The sequence below is a fragment of the Bos taurus genome, chromosome 3, assembly GCF_002263795.3.
Source record: "Bos taurus isolate L1 Dominette 01449 registration number 42190680 breed Hereford chromosome 3, ARS-UCD2.0, whole genome shotgun sequence".
NCBI classification, from domain to species: domain Eukaryota; kingdom Metazoa; phylum Chordata; class Mammalia; order Artiodactyla; family Bovidae; genus Bos; species Bos taurus.
Window position 1 is genome coordinate 79990650 of NC_037330.1, and position 17186 is coordinate 80007835.

The 17186-nt window shown below is 41.8% G+C and overlaps 1 protein-coding gene across 3 annotated transcripts in view; it reads right to left on the reverse strand.

Moving 5' to 3' along the window:
* Positions 1 to 17186, reverse strand: part of DNAJC6 (DnaJ heat shock protein family (Hsp40) member C6) — a 178916-nt gene that overhangs the window by 62123 nt on the left and 99607 nt on the right. For all 3 annotated transcript variants that reach the window (XM_005204448.4, XM_005204449.5, NM_174836.2), the window contains 1 exon segment: positions 11 to 161. In XM_005204448.4, coding sequence (XP_005204505.1) covers positions 11 to 161 — 151 coding nt within the window.

Genomic DNA, 17186 nt, shown 5'->3' on the forward strand with positions numbered 1-17186 from the left:
ACGCACATACCTGGTAACAGATTGTATAACTCTGGAAGACGTGTCTTTGAGAGTGTCTTTCAAGTTGTCCTTTAGGTTGCTAAAGAGCCTCCCTGCCCCTCCTTTCACCATGTCAAAAAGACCTCCGCCATAGCTGGGCTCCATGTCTGGAGATGAGGCACCTGCCAACGGAAATCAGAAAAAGAAGTAATAGCAGAAAAAGAGGTAATGGGTTTCCCAGGTGGCTCGAAAGTAAGGAGAAAAAAAAAAAATCTGCGTGCCAATGTAAGAAATGCAGAAGAACGCGGGTTCAACCTCTGGGTCTGGAAGATACCCTGGAGAAGGAAATGGCAACCCACTCCAGTATTCTTGCCTGGAGAATCCCATGGACAGAGGAGCCTGGTAGGCTATAGTCCATGGGGTCACAAAGAGTTGGACACGACTTAGCAACTAAGCGTGATGAATATGTGGCATGGATGAGGAATATCCCCTTATTATTAGAAGCTACCCACCAGTCCATTCTGAAGGAGATCAGCCCTGGGATTTCTTTGGAAGGAATGATGCTAAAGCTGAAACTCCAATACTTTGGCCACCTCATGCGAAGAGTTGACTCATTGGAAAAGACTCTGATGCTGGGAGGGATTGGGGGCAGGAGGAGAAGGGGACGACAGGATGAGATGGCTGGATGGCATCACTGACTCGATGGACGTGAGTCAGAGTGAACTCCGGGAGTTGGTGATGGACAGGGAGGCCTGGCATGGTGCGATTCATGGGGTTGCAAGGAGTCGGACACGACTGAGAGACTGAACTGAACTGAACTGAACCCTGTTCCCATTTGGGGACTGTTTCTTACCATAGCATAACTTAGCTTATCAAGATTGATACATGAAGCAAGTAGGAATCTGTGCTGCTAAGTCACTTCAGTCGTGTCCGACTCTGTGCAACCCCACAGTCGGCAGCCCACCAGGCTTCCCCGTCCCTGGGATTCTCCAGGTAAGAACACCGGAGTGGGTTGCCATTTCCTTCTCCAATGCATGAAAGTGAAAAGTGAAAGTGAAGTTGCTCAGTCGTGTCTGACTCTAGCGACCCCATGGACTGCAGCCTACCAGGCTCCTCCGTCCATGGGATTTTCCAGGCAAAAGTACTGGAGTAGGGTGCCATTGCCTTCTCCGAGGAATCTGTGCAGAGGAAGCTAATATAAACAACAGCCAGGCAGGTTGTACAGAACAGCAGGTATGAGTCTGAGTCCCTCTCACTGGGTTCTGGCCCAGCCTTGCTATTCCTAACTGTAAGAACTTGGGAAGCCTTTCTAAGCCTCTTTCTTGGTGTCTATAAAATTGGGATAAAAATAATGCCTACTTCATCAGAAAACCTTAAATAAGTGTATTTTAAGCTATTCGAATGCTGCTGCTGCTAAGTCACTTCAGTCGTGTCCGACTCTGTGCGACCCCACAGTCGGCGGCCCACCAAGGCTTCCCCGTCCCTGGGATTCTCCAGGCAAGAAAACTGGAGTGGGTTGCCATTTCCTTCTCCAATGCATGAAAGGGAAAAGTGAAAGTGAAGTCGCTCAGTCGTGTCCGACTCTTTGCGACCCCATGGACTGCAGCCTACCAGGTCCTCCATCCATGGGATTTTCTAGGCAAGAATAGTACCTACTATATTAAGGAGTCAACAGATTTGCAGCTATACTATTTCTATGCTGCACCCTGAAATTCCTATGTTGATATTTTTTCATCTTTGTTCACTTTTCAACTCTATGATGACAAAGGGCAAGAATGGCATCTCTAGTTTTTTATTTTTTAAATGCAGTATTTGTTGTATACTTCAAAATATGTTAAGAGGATAGATCTCTGGATCTCAGGTACAGTAGAACACAGGACCTTATTTAGCTTACAGGAGCAAACCTCTGTAACTCTGAATCTGTTGCTGACTGAGTTTCCCTTCATACCTCCCTCAGGACAGGGGGATGGATGCACATCTATGTTCCAACCTGATCAGTTATTTTAAGCGACAAGTAGATACATGCGTGTGGACAATGGCTAAATGTGTCTGTGCGAAGTCTGGAGAGAAAATTTAAAAAAACACAAACAAAAAAAGACGGATCTCATGTTAAGTGTTCTTACAAAACAAAAAGCAAGCCACACAAAAGAACACAGGAAAATTTTTGGAGGTTGTGGTAATAGTATCATGACTATATGCATATATCTAAACTCATCAAGATGTATACATTAAATATGGTGATGTTGTATATATCAATGATACCTCAATAAAGCTTAAAAATTAACTGCCAGAAAAAGGAAAGTTGGAGGAGGAATTTATAAATGAAAATGTCTTAAAAGACCAATCAACCAAGTACAATGCATGGAACTTAATCTGAACAAACCATAAAAAGTGAATGACAGTTCTCTAGTGGTCCAGTGATTGGGACTCTTGAGCTTCCACTGAAGCAGACACGGGTTGGAGCCCTCATCAGAGCCAAAAAAATTACATAAATAAATAAAAAGTTAATGACATTTATGGGCAATAAGGATTTGAACAATTAACTGGGTATTCAACATTAAGGATTTATTGTTAATTTTTAGGTATAATAATGATATTGTAGTTATATTACATGTAGTCCTTATCTTCTAGAATACTGAAATATTTATAAATTTTAAATTGCAGTGCTTTATATTTTAAAAAACAAATAGAGAATAATAAAATATTCATGTAATAAAACCCTGAATTGTTAACATATACAGCACTATTTGCTAGGTATTATTTTAAACATCTTACCTATGTTCACTCATCCCAAAAGCATACTTATGAGGTAGATAATATTATTTTTCCATTTCATACATCAAAAATACCAAGGCATAGAGGTTAAGCCACTTGTCTAAGTGTATATGGCTCATTGGCTAATAAGTCTTGGGCAGATTTTGGGATTTAAGCCCTATGCAACCTGGACAAAAGTATCCCTCTTTCTTCTCCTAATACTATCTTGAATTTAATATTTATCATTCCAAATAATTTCTTTAAACTTTTCTTACATATGTAGGTATCCACAGGTAATACATTAATATTATTTTTCATGTTTTCAAACTGCATTCTCCTTAGCACTTAGTATGGTCAGACTTTAACATTTTTACCAACCTGGTGAATGAGACAACATCTCCTTTTGGTCTTATTTGTGGTTTCCCTAATTATCAGAAGAGGAGGTATCTTTTCTTGTGTTTACTGGCCAGGTAGGTGTTCTTTAAACCATACTTCACTATATCTACTAAACTCCTCCGAGCTGTAGGAGTTCAAACACATACCTATAAATACATGCTGACTGTAATGTGCTTATCCCTTGATCACAAGAGCTTTTGATGGCCAAGTCACCATTAGCCATCTATTTGAAAACAAGGCTCTATTAGAAATTGCAAAGAGCAATCAATGAATAGACACACGAATAAACACTTATAAAGTCTACCACTTACCAAGTTCTCTCAAGCACTAGACTCCACTTGGACTTTTATGTTAGTACAGTTTCATGTTGTGGGAGATAAGGAGGGTGTTTATTATCCCCATTTTAAAGGCAAAGAAACAGAGGCTCAAACAGGGTAGCAACTCACCTAAGATCTCAGCTAATGAGCAATAGAGCCAGGGATTCAAGCTCAAGTCTGTACCCTTCCGAAGTCTATGCCACCCCTACCATTGCACACTCCTCCACAGCTCCATTCCAGTCCACAGTTTCAACAGCTGTATTCAGGAGGATCCTCAGCTGCCTCACACACAGCCATCCCTCTCCAACTCTTTGCTCCTCTCCACCTCCCACATGTCTGCCTTTATCTGGCTGCTCTCGGCAGCAGCTGTCCTCCCAACAAGCTCTCTCACAAATCACTGCATCTGTCAGACCAACCAAACCAATCTCATTACTCCGGCAGCTAAGCCTCTGTCACCCTCACTGCTTCACAGCCCTACATAATTGCCAGGAGCCAGCCCAATGAGCAGCTCCTCCTAGGCGAGGGCTAGGGCCACAGATCTAAGAATGTTCTCTTGTGTTCTGCTTCTGTGAGAAAAAGGGCATATTATTTCCCTTTAAACACACTCACACATAAAAGGCTGTATCGTGTTTTCATTTTAAATACAATAAGGATAGGGCAACATATGCTTATAAATCCTCATTTCCACCCCAAGTTCCCATTCCAGCCTGAATACCATTCTCATATATGATTGTTCCAAGAGATGACACCAAATTGATTATTCAGACCTCTCTCTGACTCTCGATTTCCTGCTGGAATAGAACTCCAAGACACCAACCTATTAAAAGATATAAATACCCTTGATTATCTAAAAATCAGGCTCTTATCATCACTCAGGCTGCATGCTCTGTTCATTAGAGCCTTGGAACCCTGCAGAAACCAGAACCATTTGGCAGAGCTACAACGTCTGTAACCTCTATATACCCAACTTATATGTCAAACTAACCAGGACACAAAAAAGAAAAGAAAGACACTATCTGACATTACAGGGCTTTGAGGAGTGTATTTTGGCTTTCCTTAATCAGCTATATGAGTGTCAGAAGCACAGAATCTAAAAAGGATTTTGGAGACTCAGCTTGTTAAGAGGAAAAGCAGAAAGTCTTCGAAAAGTGACATAACAGAGAGAGAAACAGTGACATGCAGGAGGAAGACAGTGACTAATAGATCAGGGGTCGACAAACCACAGCCCACAGGCCAAACCCAGTCTGCTGTCTGTTTTTACACAGTCTGTGAAATAAGTATGGCTTTTACCACTTTTAAATGATTGGAAAAAAAAGTCAAAAGAAGAATAATGTTAAACACACTTAAAAACTACATGAAGGTCAAACTCCAACGTTTATAAGTATAGTCTTAGTAGAAAACACCTATACTCATTCATTTACACACTGTCTATGGCTTCTCTCATGCTACGATGGCCAAGATGAAGAGCTGTGATGGAGACCTTATGGCTCATAAAATCCAATGTACTTACTATCTGGTCCTTTATAGAAAAAGTTTTTTAATCCCTGCACTAAATGGCTGAAAGATTCTGCATTCTTAGGAATCCAGATCTTGCCACCTCTAACACTTTTCTAAATGCTTCATGTGAAAAACACACACCCTGGGCTTAGAAAGAGTCTTTGGAGATTTGAAGGTCTAAGAGGGTGGGAGCGGGGACGTCAGAGTTGAGACAGCATGAGAGTGCCACCCAAGGAGAAAGAGTCCAGGTCTGTGCCCCTAAGCCTCCAGGTAGAATCCTGTCTTGTGATGTCTTTTCATTTTAAAATCTAATCCCACCTAAGATAAGCACAAGAGAACTACACTTTGCTCCCTGTGTCATTTCTAAGATGTGATAAACAAGTTTTTCTTGGGATTCCTAATGTTTAGGAAACTAGAAACAGCATCCTATCTCTCCCAAGTCATGAGAACTCACCATGGCTATGACTTGACCTGTTCTTACTCCCAGAGTGACACCAAATTTATCTCTCCTAGGAGACAGTCTCTTCCCATGGGTCTATTAGTCAGCTGTTTGCTCATTTACTTATACTAAGCATCAGTCCAAAAAAGATTTGAGATGATCTGATAGTTATTTAGAATTTAAAAAATAAATGTATTTTTCAGTCCAGTTCAGTCACTCAGTCATGTCCAACTCTTTGTGACCCCATGAACAGCAGCACACCAGGCCTCCTTGTCCATCACCAACTCCTGGAGTTTACCCAAACTTATGTCCATTGAGTCAGTGATGCCATCCAACCATCTTATCCTCTGTCGTCCCCTTCTCCTCCTGCCCTCAATCTTTCCCAGCATCAGGGTCTTTTCAAATGAGTCAATTCTTCGCATCAGGTGGACAAAGCATTGGAGTTTCAGCTTCAACATCAGTCCTTCCAATGAACACCCAGGACTGGTCTCCTTTAGGATGGACTGCTTGGATCTCCTTGCAGTCCAAGGGACTCTCAAGAGTCTTCTCCAACACCACAGTTCAAAAGCATCAATTCTTCTGCACTCAGCTTTCTTTATAGTCCAACTCTCACATCCATACATGACTACTAAGAAGACCAAAAAAATGTTAAGATTGGTCTTAACTGCGTTAACGTAACTAGAAATAAAAGAAAAGTAAGTGTGGGTATTTTTCATAAACATCTAATTGATTTTTCAGCTGTGGGCAAAACACCCTGAGAAACACTGTGAAATAAGAAGGCAGATGTTGACAGAGGCCTTATCTTGGAAAGTCCATAATGGACGGTGGGCATTCCCCATATATGCTTTCACTGCTAATGCAATATATATATATGCTTATGACACTCTAGGCTGCGTATATTTTCACTTGGTAACCCCTAAGAAAGGATGTTCCTCCATAAAGTACTGTCACCAAAAGAAAAAGAAGGTATGCAAATATTTATGCATAAAGATGTTCACTGAGACTTCAGTGGTTAAAAATCTGCCTTCCCACGCAGGGGACGTTGGTTTGATCCCTGGTGAGGGAACTAAGATCCCACAAGCCATGGGGCAACTAAGCCCACCTGCTGCGAGACAGCCTGAGCGCTGCAACTAGAGAAGCCTGCAAGCTGCAGGCTGCAGTGAAGACCCAGTGCAGCCAAAAAAAAAAAGATGTTCACTGAGGTACTGCCTACAATGGCAAGAGACAATAAAGGATGTATTGTCCCACAGTAAGAGATTGATTGAGTATCTCTAAGAATGCAACTAGCTCCTAGTTATTAAATTAGCTATTAATATCACTTTGTAGAAGAGTACAGATGCTCATGACAAAAGGCTAAGTGAGAGATAAAGAGGATACAAAAACGCACAGTACAATCTAATTTTTACAAAAGAAAAATATTTGAGTTCAGAGAAAGAATTCAGATGATTTATTAAACACAAATAGTAAACAGAAAATAAAAATTCAAACTTTCTGAATTGCTGGCACCAATCTAAACTCTTTATGCAGTGTGTGTGCTCAGTCGTGTCTGACTCTTTGTGACTCCATGGACTGTAGTCTGCCAGGCTCTTGTGTCCATGGGATTTCCCAGGCATGAATACTGGAGTGGGTTGCCATTTCCTACTCCAGGGGATCTTCCTGACCCAGGGATTGAACCCACGTCTCCTGTGTCTCCTGCACTGGCAGATAGATTCTTTACCACTGTGCCACCTGGGAAGCTCAAATTCTTTATACTGTGCTGTGCTTAGTTGCTCAGTTGTGTCTGACTCTTTGCAACCCCATGGACAGTAGCCTGCCAGGCTCCTCTGCCCATGGGGATTCTCCAGGCAAGAATACTGGATTGGGTAGCCTATCCCTTCTCCAGGGAATCTTCCTGACTCAGGATTCAAACCAGGGGTCTCCTGCATTGCAGACGGATTCTTTACCAGCTGTACTACCAGGGGAGCCCCAAATTCTTTATAGAGAGTATTTAATCTTCACAATTATCCTATGAAGGAGATACCAGACTATCTCAATTTTCCACAGGAGGAAACTGAAGCAAAGACACATCAGTGACTTAACCCAGGTCCCACAGTTAGTAAACCAGGATTTTACTCAGGCAGGCTGCTCCAGAGTCTAGGCTCTTAGTGGCAACATTTTCAATTTTATTTTAATACATTTATTTTTGGGCTATGCTTCAAGGCATGTGGGATCTTAGCTCCCCAACCAGGGATGGAACCCAGGCCCCCTGCAATGGAAGCACTGGACCACCAGAAAGCCCAAGCTGCTACATTTTCAAAATAGTTACAGCAATTATATCTAAGTGGGAGAATGATAAGTGATTTTTTGTTGCTAGACTATAACTTCTAAGCTTTCTATATTTTATATTCATTAGGTTTATAATTTAAAATGTTATATAAAATAAAGACAACAGCCAAGTGATCCAATGTTAAAATTCAGTTTGTCCTTCAATAGAGACCTCCCTCCTCTGCATGTAATTCATATTAGTTCACAGTCACACAGGAGTTTCTCAGCCCAGCCTGTGAGATATAAGCAAATGTTGCCCATAAGCCCTTGAGTATTTGCAGGCAGATTCTTTACCATCTGAGCCACCAAGGAAACCCCTGAGCAGCCCTATATAGATCTTTAACTCCAATCAGGCTGGGAACCTACCACAAACATTTTTCAGTACTTGACTCTATTTCTAAGACCTAAGACCCACTCCATCATGGTAGTAGCTGTCTCAGCTCTGGTAAGATAATCCAGTACATTAAGAACAAGGAAAAGATGGCAAAGGACTCTTGGCAACAGTTAAAGTTCTTGGGACACCAGCCTTCCCCAGTGGGTTCTTTGGGCCTCCACAAAGACATTTCTACACAGCATCGCCTTTCCCACCTCTGGAAGTCTTTGTCATTCAGTTCTAGTAATTATGAATTATTCCATAGTGTTCAGGATCAGCCAGTATGAGGGATAACTGATAATCCAAATTCTGACATGTTTATCTTTTCATATTCCCATTCTTTTGCACCAACAGGGCATTTTCCTCTGTACTTATTTAAGTGCCATCAAACTACAAATGTCCTTTCCTGGCTTCTACAAAGTTGGGATAGAAATTCCCAAAACTAAAGGGACCTTGAAGAGATGCACCATTAGCCCTTATGCTAGGATATTACTATTTCTTCTCCTCAATACTTGGCAAAGGGGCAAAGAACCAGTGTCATCACCACAGAAGGCTTTATCATCCCTGTTTTATAGTAGATTCTTCAAATTCTTGGCTTCCATCATTCAAGAAATGGATCACATGGGGATAACAACTAGATATATCATGAAAAATCCTGCTACCTTGGCTTCTAAAATCAAAGGCTGCTTAAACCTCATTCCCAATTCATCTCAGTTCAAAGAATCTTAAAGAAAACAGGATGGACTTTGGGCAGAGAGATCTTAGACTGAAGACTTAATTTTTTCACTTAAATCTGTGTGACTCTACACATGATTTTTCACTCTTTTAAAGCTGCTTCTGCCTTTGCAAATTGGAACAAATTAAGAAAAAAAGCTTGCCTACATGTCTCATGGTGTCAAAAAGATCAAATGTGATCATGTATGTCAAAGTGATTTTTAAATAATAAGATTTTCTAAAGCAATCAGGAATTTTTATTTTAATTCTTATAAATTCAGTTCTTATACAAATGAGTCAGTGGACTGGATTCAGTTCATTCCAGTCACTCAGTTGTGTCCGACTCTTTGCAACCCCATGGACTGCAGCATGCCAGGCTTCCCTGTCCATCACCAACTCCTGGAGTTTACTCAAACTCATGTCCTTTGAGTCAGTGATGCCATCCAACTATCTCATCCTCTGTCGTCCCCTTCTTCTCCTGCCTTCAATCTTTCCCAGCATCAGGGTCTTTTAAGATGAGTCAGTTCTTTGCATCAGGTGGCCAAAGTATTGGAGTTTCAGCTTCACCATCAGTTCTTCCAATGAACACCCAGGACTGATCTCCTTTAGGATGGACTGGTTGTATCTCCTTGCAGTCCAAGGGACTCTCAAGAGTCTTCTCCAACACCACCATTCAAAGGCATAAATTCTGCTGCACTCAGCCTTCTTTATAGTCCAACTCTCACATCCATACATGACTACTGGAAAACCCAAAGCTTTGACTAGACGGACCTTTGTTGGACAAGTAATGTCTCTGCTTTCTAATATGCTGTCTAGGTTAGTTATAACTTTTTTCCCAAGGAGGAAGCATCTTTTAATTTCATGGCTGCAGTAACCAGAGGGCTCAGACACACCTTTTGCACACAAGGACCCAGAGACCCCACAGAGACTGAGACAGAACTGTGTTTGAGTGTCTCCTGCGGAGGTATGGGTCAGCAGTGGACTGCTGCAGGGGCAGGGGCTCTGGGTACAGTAGACCAGGGGATGGCATAAGCCCTCTTGGAGGAGGTCACCATTAAGCCCACCATAGAGCCACCAGAACTTAAACAGGACTGGGGAAACAGACTCATGGAGGATACAAACAAAACCTGTGTGTGCCAGGATTCAGGAGAAAGGAGCAGTGACCCCACAAGAGACTGACCCAGACTTGCCATGAGTGTCCAGGAGTCTCCAGTGGAGGCGTGGGTCGGTGGTGGCCTGCTGCAAGGTTGGGGGCACTGAAAGAAGCAGTGGACCTTTGGAAGGAGGTCACCATTATCTTCATTACAGCCACCATAGTTTGGTCAAATAACGGGGAGGGAACACAGCCCCACCCATCAATAGAAAATTGGATTAAAGATTTACTGAGCATGGCCCCACCCATCAGAACAAGACCCAGTTTCACCCACAGTCAGTCTCTCCCATCAGGAAGCTTCCATAAGCCTCTTGTCCTTCTCCATCAGAGGGCAGACAGACTGAAAACCACAATCACAGAAAACTAACCAATCTGATCACACAGACCACAACCTTGTCTAACTGAATGAAACTATGAGCCACGCCGTGTGGGGCCACCCAAGATGGATGGGTCATGGTGGAGAGTTCTGACAAAACGTGGTCCACTGGAGAAGAAAATGGCAAACCACTTCAGTATTCTTGCCTTGAGAACCCCATGAACAGTATGAAAAGGCAAAAAGGTAGGACTGGATTAGAGATAACAAATTTCATAGAAAAAAAAGTAAGTGAAAAAACTGACACACCCTATGCCAAACAAAGTTTTAAGAGTCAAAGCCACCACACTCAAAATATGGTGCTTAAGTCAAAACAGGGATAGGAGTCAACTTCTGCTACTAGCTGGATATATAGCCTATTGAAGTTAAACAATTTATCAGGATCTTGATATCCTTATCTGCAAACTGGAAGCTTTAATAGAATCTCACACAGGATCTCAGTGAGGATTATATAAGTCAAAGTTCTACAAACTCTCAGCACAGTGCCTGGAGTGCTGTGCACACTTATTAAATGATAGCTACAAGGTGGCTCTGGGGAATGAAAAGAATAAAGCCATGAAAATGCTGTCTCCAGCAGAGTTAAGCAGCCTCAGAAATTAAAAAAAAAAAAAAAGGCCACACTCTTCAGTTTCAGGTTTGATGAAGACAGACAGTAGGGACATGTGCGACAAGGACAGCATCTCTTTCTAAAGCTTCTGCTACAGCACATGTTAATTCTTCACATTTGATGGTCCAGAATCATGAGTGTTTAACAGAGGTGAACCTCTTTATAGTTCTGGTGTTTCTTCTTCCCACCCTGAAATAATCTGGTATGTAATATGGGGAACAATTATATGCTGTTTGCACGACTAATATTCAAGTTCACACAGAATCAAAAATACTGCTTTTGAAATACTGAAATACTTCTGTACTACTTGGCACATAACATGAGCTACGAAACTATAAGGCACTTGATGACATTGCACAGCGGTGGCCCTAGATGTGGACCAGTCTGGCAGCTGCTCGACAGACCAAGAGGGCAGAAGGCCTCGGTGTGTGCGGCATTCACCAGCAGTTCTAAAGGAACTCAGCACTGGCAGGCACAGGTCACAGAGCAGGTGAAGTCAATGATGCTGGCTTTGAGCATCCAAACCAGGAAGGGCCCTCAAAGTGCAGCACAGTCCTGACATGTCAGCAGCACACTCAGGCCTTCTTGTACTGAAATAATGTGCCCCTTTGACAGTCAATTTATCAGGGATGTTGCAGAAAGGACCCGATGCCATTCCCTACATCTAGTCAACACTTGTAAATGGGATCATTTAGCTAGTGAAAAAGATACTCCAGAGAATGTCCCAAATCAACACAAAAGATGGACATTTGAATGATAAATAATGTGTGCTATAAACACTATCACATAGTAAACAGTTATATGTGCACATGTATATTTACTTGTTTAGAGAATATACTTCATACTATATATTTATATTTTATATTTATATTTCATACTTTATATTTTAGAGAATATATTATATATTTATTTATATATTAACTTATCTCATCATGACAGTTATTAAAGATTTTACTATCACTTCTGATACCATCAAACCAGTATATACAATATTTCTGCACCCACTTTCAGGACTTCGATAGGAGGGGCAACCCCAGCTCCTCACGGAGCTAACAGGCCATAACAGAATCATAGACTCAAGGTCTCAAAGAAGATGGAAATGGATGATTCGTTAAGTCTCTTTCAGTTGTAAAATTCTTGGAGACTATCATCATTGTAAAAAGGTCATCTGTGAAGCACATGCCTTAGACAAGGCACACTGCTAAGCAGTTTCCATACACTACTAGATTAGGCCTTCACAGTAAGCCTGATGGTCCTTGGGAGTCCCACTGAGGAAACTGAGGCTTTGGTAAAGTTTAGTAACCATGGTGGCAGAACGAAAGTGAATCTAGGTTTAGCTGGATTCAAAGCCTCTGCTTTTTTATTTATTTGGCTGCACTGGTCTTTGTGGCAGCATATAGGTTTAAACAAAAATTTAAAATTTATATATATATATTTTGTTGCTGTTATTAGTTGAATTATTCAGGATCTAGTTTCCTGACCAAGGCTTGAATCTGGGCCCTCTGCATTGTGGCCCAGAGTCTTAGCCACTAGACCACTACAGAAGTCCCCAAAGCCTCTGCCCTTAGCCCCCTTCCCATTCTGAAGTCTTGCATAAGGACTCTGTCCCTACTCTTGCACCTCACTTTGCACCTCCATCCTAAGATGTGGAGTAGTTTGAACAACACAAAATTATTTGTGAATGAGTCTGACCCACGCACCTTAATCCCAGCACTTTGGGTCTTCAGTAACAGGGAAAATGTTCCACACTTCCTCATACCTTCCTAAAATCTTAGCACGATACCTGGCACACAGTAAACACTCAATAAATAGACATGAAACTGGGCTGCTGCAGAATGCAAGAATCAGAGAGAAGATGGCAGAGGTGGCAAGGAAGACCAAACAGATCAACCTTGGGAAAGACTTTGTCTTGGCATTATTGTAGGCTGCAAATATAACCAGATGCTTTCATTGTCTCCTCGTATTTCTCTAATTTCTGATTGTAGCACTGTATCATCCAGCACCCACTCAGCATGCTTGCCTAAAAGATGAAGATTTCATGAAACTTAACAAGAGCTGGTTGTATTTGCTGCCTACAGTTTTTATATTCAGATAAAATAAGCTAATTAAGTAACCATCTCTAGCTCCTCTTTCCTGAAAGGATCCAAGATATTAAAAAAGGATGATAAGAGTGCAAAGAATGAGAAATAGAGTCAAAGTGAAGACCACAGTGAGACTGAAATTGACTCTGCTGTAGAAAAAGGCAAGGCACAGTGATCACAAACTGGTTGGTAATGCTAGGAAAACCCCAGTAAAATGGATGTAACATTTTGTTCATTCAGGGACTGATTGTCAGAGTCAGGCTACATTTGTCAATCCAAATTCTACACAGTAAATTCTCATAAAAACAATGCATGGATATTGCTTACTTTGATTCAACAAATATTTTAAGCACTCATGGTATACCAGGGGAACAGATCTGTCTAGGAGATCTTTACTCTCCAAAACTTGGGCCAAATAGAGGTTCCCCTTTATGAAACAATAATGATCAAATCTAATGAGATCAGAACTCTCAGTGGAATTCTGAAGAAACAGAAAATGTTCTGCCCACCACAAGGCCTCTCAACTCCAGGAAGTGAGGGACCATCACATTTTTACCTCTTTAACAAAAGGTCAAGGCTTAAATTGCATTAAATGGACTATGACATTTCCCTTCTAATGACTAGTCCTGTTGCCTGGAACAGAGAAAACAACACTGTCCATGACAGAGTCCAGAGAAAGCAAAAGACTGATGGCCTGCTGAAAGTATACTGCCAAGAAAAAAAATCAAGCAAAATCTTCTTTTCATCATGTGGGTTCCATTTAATGTGGAAAGGGGAGGCAATAGAGTCCTCAAAGGGTGACTAAGAACCCAACTTTCCTCCCAAACAACTCCCGTGTTGAGTCATTCAGTCATGTCCAACTCTTTGTGACCCTATGGACTGCAGCCCACCAGGCTCCTCTGCCCATGGGATTCTCCAGGCAAGAATACTGGAGTGGGTTGTCATTTCCTCCTCCAGGAGATCTTCCCGACCCAGGGATCAAACCCACATCTCCTGCATCTCCAGCACTGCAGACGGATTCTTTATCAGCTGAGCCGTTTTCCCAGATACACCAAGAATCTTAGGAAAGTGCTGTCTATTATGCAGATGAAGTTCTAAGAGGACTCTCTCAACCCTCCTCCTTCCAATAAGACTGTCCTCTCTTAGCTCCTCATTGATGGAAATTCTAAAACTATCACTATAAGCAGACTTCTGAGAGAATGCTCCCACCACTGCTCTCCAAAGGTGCAGCACTATTGTGGACAGATCTTATTTGTTGTTTACAAACTCAGAGCAGATGCACACATACTACACACAACACAGATGCTGCACATACACCAAAGGAGCCTCACTACATGCAAAGCATCATGTGAGGAAGATGCAGTACCCCACACAATAGACTGACTGATGTTGTTGCTCTTATTTTTCAGATAAGGCAAGTGGGTCTCAAGGAGGCAGATTAAGTCATGCAAGGAATATATTTCATAGGAAATATATAATGCCTATGTGATGCCAAGACCCATGCTTTCTTCATTTCATCAGTCACGTCAGTACATTCAACCACAGGGGTTGAAGTTCTGCTTGAACCATGAGAGGAAGCAGTACAGATTCATAACATTTCAAAACTCAACAGGATATCAGTGACATATTCTTATGCTTCATACAGATACACCGCAAAGACAAAATTATTCTCCACAAAGTATTAATATTAAAAAGAACAGCTCTACTGACGCATACAAAACTGACATACAATAAACTATACATATTTAAAATGTAAACATTCAGTAAGTATTCACACATGTATGTATGGATACATCATAACCATACACACACACACAGTACTAACTCCAAAGCCTGGGTCTCTCTCTTTCAATACCTTCCAACAGAGTCCAGACTGATTGGAGAGAAGATGAGACAACACATGAATCACCACAAATTACCATCCTTGGTCCCTCAAAGTCGTCCCAATTGTCATGGCCATTCTCTGCTAAACCTCTGTGCTGTGCTAAGAACTAGGAGCCTAGATCAATTGCTTGGGACAATTCAAAGAAAAGGCCATGCACAGCCATGTATGTATCTCAGAGCTCAAGGGAGGCATTAACCAACAGATGCACCATTGTTAACTGCTTTTTCTTTTGCTTAGACTTGTCCACTATTACATACATATATTATATAATATAAATGGTGCAGTTCTATAAGGGATGTTAGAGAAAAAAATAGCCATGACTTTGAAGACTACTTTTTAGTGTAAATTGGAAAAAAATGGCAAATCCAAACTATGTCATATGGCAAATCCAAACTATTTCATAGTATGACCCTTTTCTTGTGTAACTGTACATAGAACACATAATATATATGCATGCACGCCCAAAAAACACAGAACTAAAAAATGCAAAGATGTACATTTCTCCAAAAATGTAAACAGTGGTCACCCCTGTTTGTTTTCTTGCTTATTTTATTCTCTGTTTTCACTCCATTTTCTTTGGTTTTAGAGGACCTCAGATATAGAGAAGTAACTTAATCATACTACACTGCACAGGCCCCTCTCTGGTTTTATCCTAGATTTTCTTTTTTTCTCCTTTCATCTCCCATCCTGGTGATATAGAGTAAACAGGAGTTCAGAGGAGCTTACTTCCAGCTTGAGGAGAGGGATGCAGGTTGCTGGAAGCAGCAAAGAAGACAGGTTTATGGAAGAAGGAGTATTTGAATTGCAGCTTAGGTAGAAATGGACATTTCAGGTGGAGGGAGGACAGAAAGCTCAGACCAAGAGAACACCAAGTCAAGGATATACACAAGAAGGGAAAGGACCATACCTGAGTACCAGTTATAACTGTACTGGGGACCATATTCCATACTAAGAACACTGAGTGATGGGTTTTTAGTTGCTGTTGCTGCTGTTCAGTCGCTAAGTTATGCCTGACTCTTTGCCACCCAGGGACTACAGCATGCCAGGCTTCCCTGTCCTTCACTATCTCCCAGAGTTTGCTCAAACTCATGCCCACTGAGTCTGTGATGCCATCCAACCATCTCATCCCCTGTCGTCCCCTTCTCCTGCCCTCAATCTTTCCCAGCATCAGGGTCTTTTCCAATGAGTCAGCTCTTAATGGCCAAAGTACTGGAGCTTCAGCTTCAGCATCAGTCCTTCCAATGAATATTCAGGGTAGACTTCCTTTAGGATTGACTGGTTTGATTTCCTTGCTGTCCAAGAGACTTTCAAGAAATTTCACAGTTTTTAGGTTTTTAGAGTCTCCACTAAATGGAGAGGGAGGAGGGGGATGTTGAGGTGGTCCGTCATTTGTCGAAGGGACCAAGTACAGTGCACACTGCAGCAGAATATCACGCTGTTTCCTCAGGGAACTGGGAGGAGGCAGAAGGTGTGTTGGGGCTTCCCTGGTAGCTCAGTGGTAAAGAATCCGCCTACAATGCAGGAGACCCAGGTTCAATCCCTGGAATTGGGAAGATCCCATGGAGAAGGGTATGGACACCCACTCCAGCATTCTCTTTATTTTTTTATTATTTTTTATTTTTTCCACTTCAACATTCTTGCCTGGAGGATTCCATAGACAGAGGAGCCTGGTGGGTTACAGTTCATAGGGCTGCACAGAGTCAGATATGAATGAAGCAACTAAGGAGCAACGGAGGGTGTGTTACAAAAAGGAGGGGGGTGAGCTCGGGAGGGTGAGAGGGCCTCAGAACCCAGGAGGACTGAAGGTCAAGCGAAAGACCAAGAACTTTTGCCTGTTCTCTATACAACTGCCTGTGGGATTTGGTCCTCACACTGACATAACAAATGACAAAAAAGCAGTTATCAGCAGATTTCAAAGAAGCAGATTTCTAATGACTTCTTAGGAAAAAAATCTGCAGAGCAGATTAATGCTGCCTCAGACCAGTGGAATTCCCCAGGGCTAGCACACACACTTTAGGACACATTTCAAAAAGCCAGAATTCCATCTGAGGGCACCTGAAGGAAATTTCAAGGCAGTACCTTCAGCATCTAATCATCAGATAAATGTATTAGTAGGAGTCTGTGATGGGCAGCCTCTGGAGTAAGCCGTGCCCAGCATAAAAATGCTCAGTGAGGCTCAGTGAACTCAGAGTGAGGATACATCTAAATGCTAACTCAACAGGGAACGTGGAAATGCTTTGAAAGTGAATCCTGGGACCAAAAAAAAAACAGCAAAACAAAACCCCACAGCAAGCTATCGGAGGAAAATCTGCTA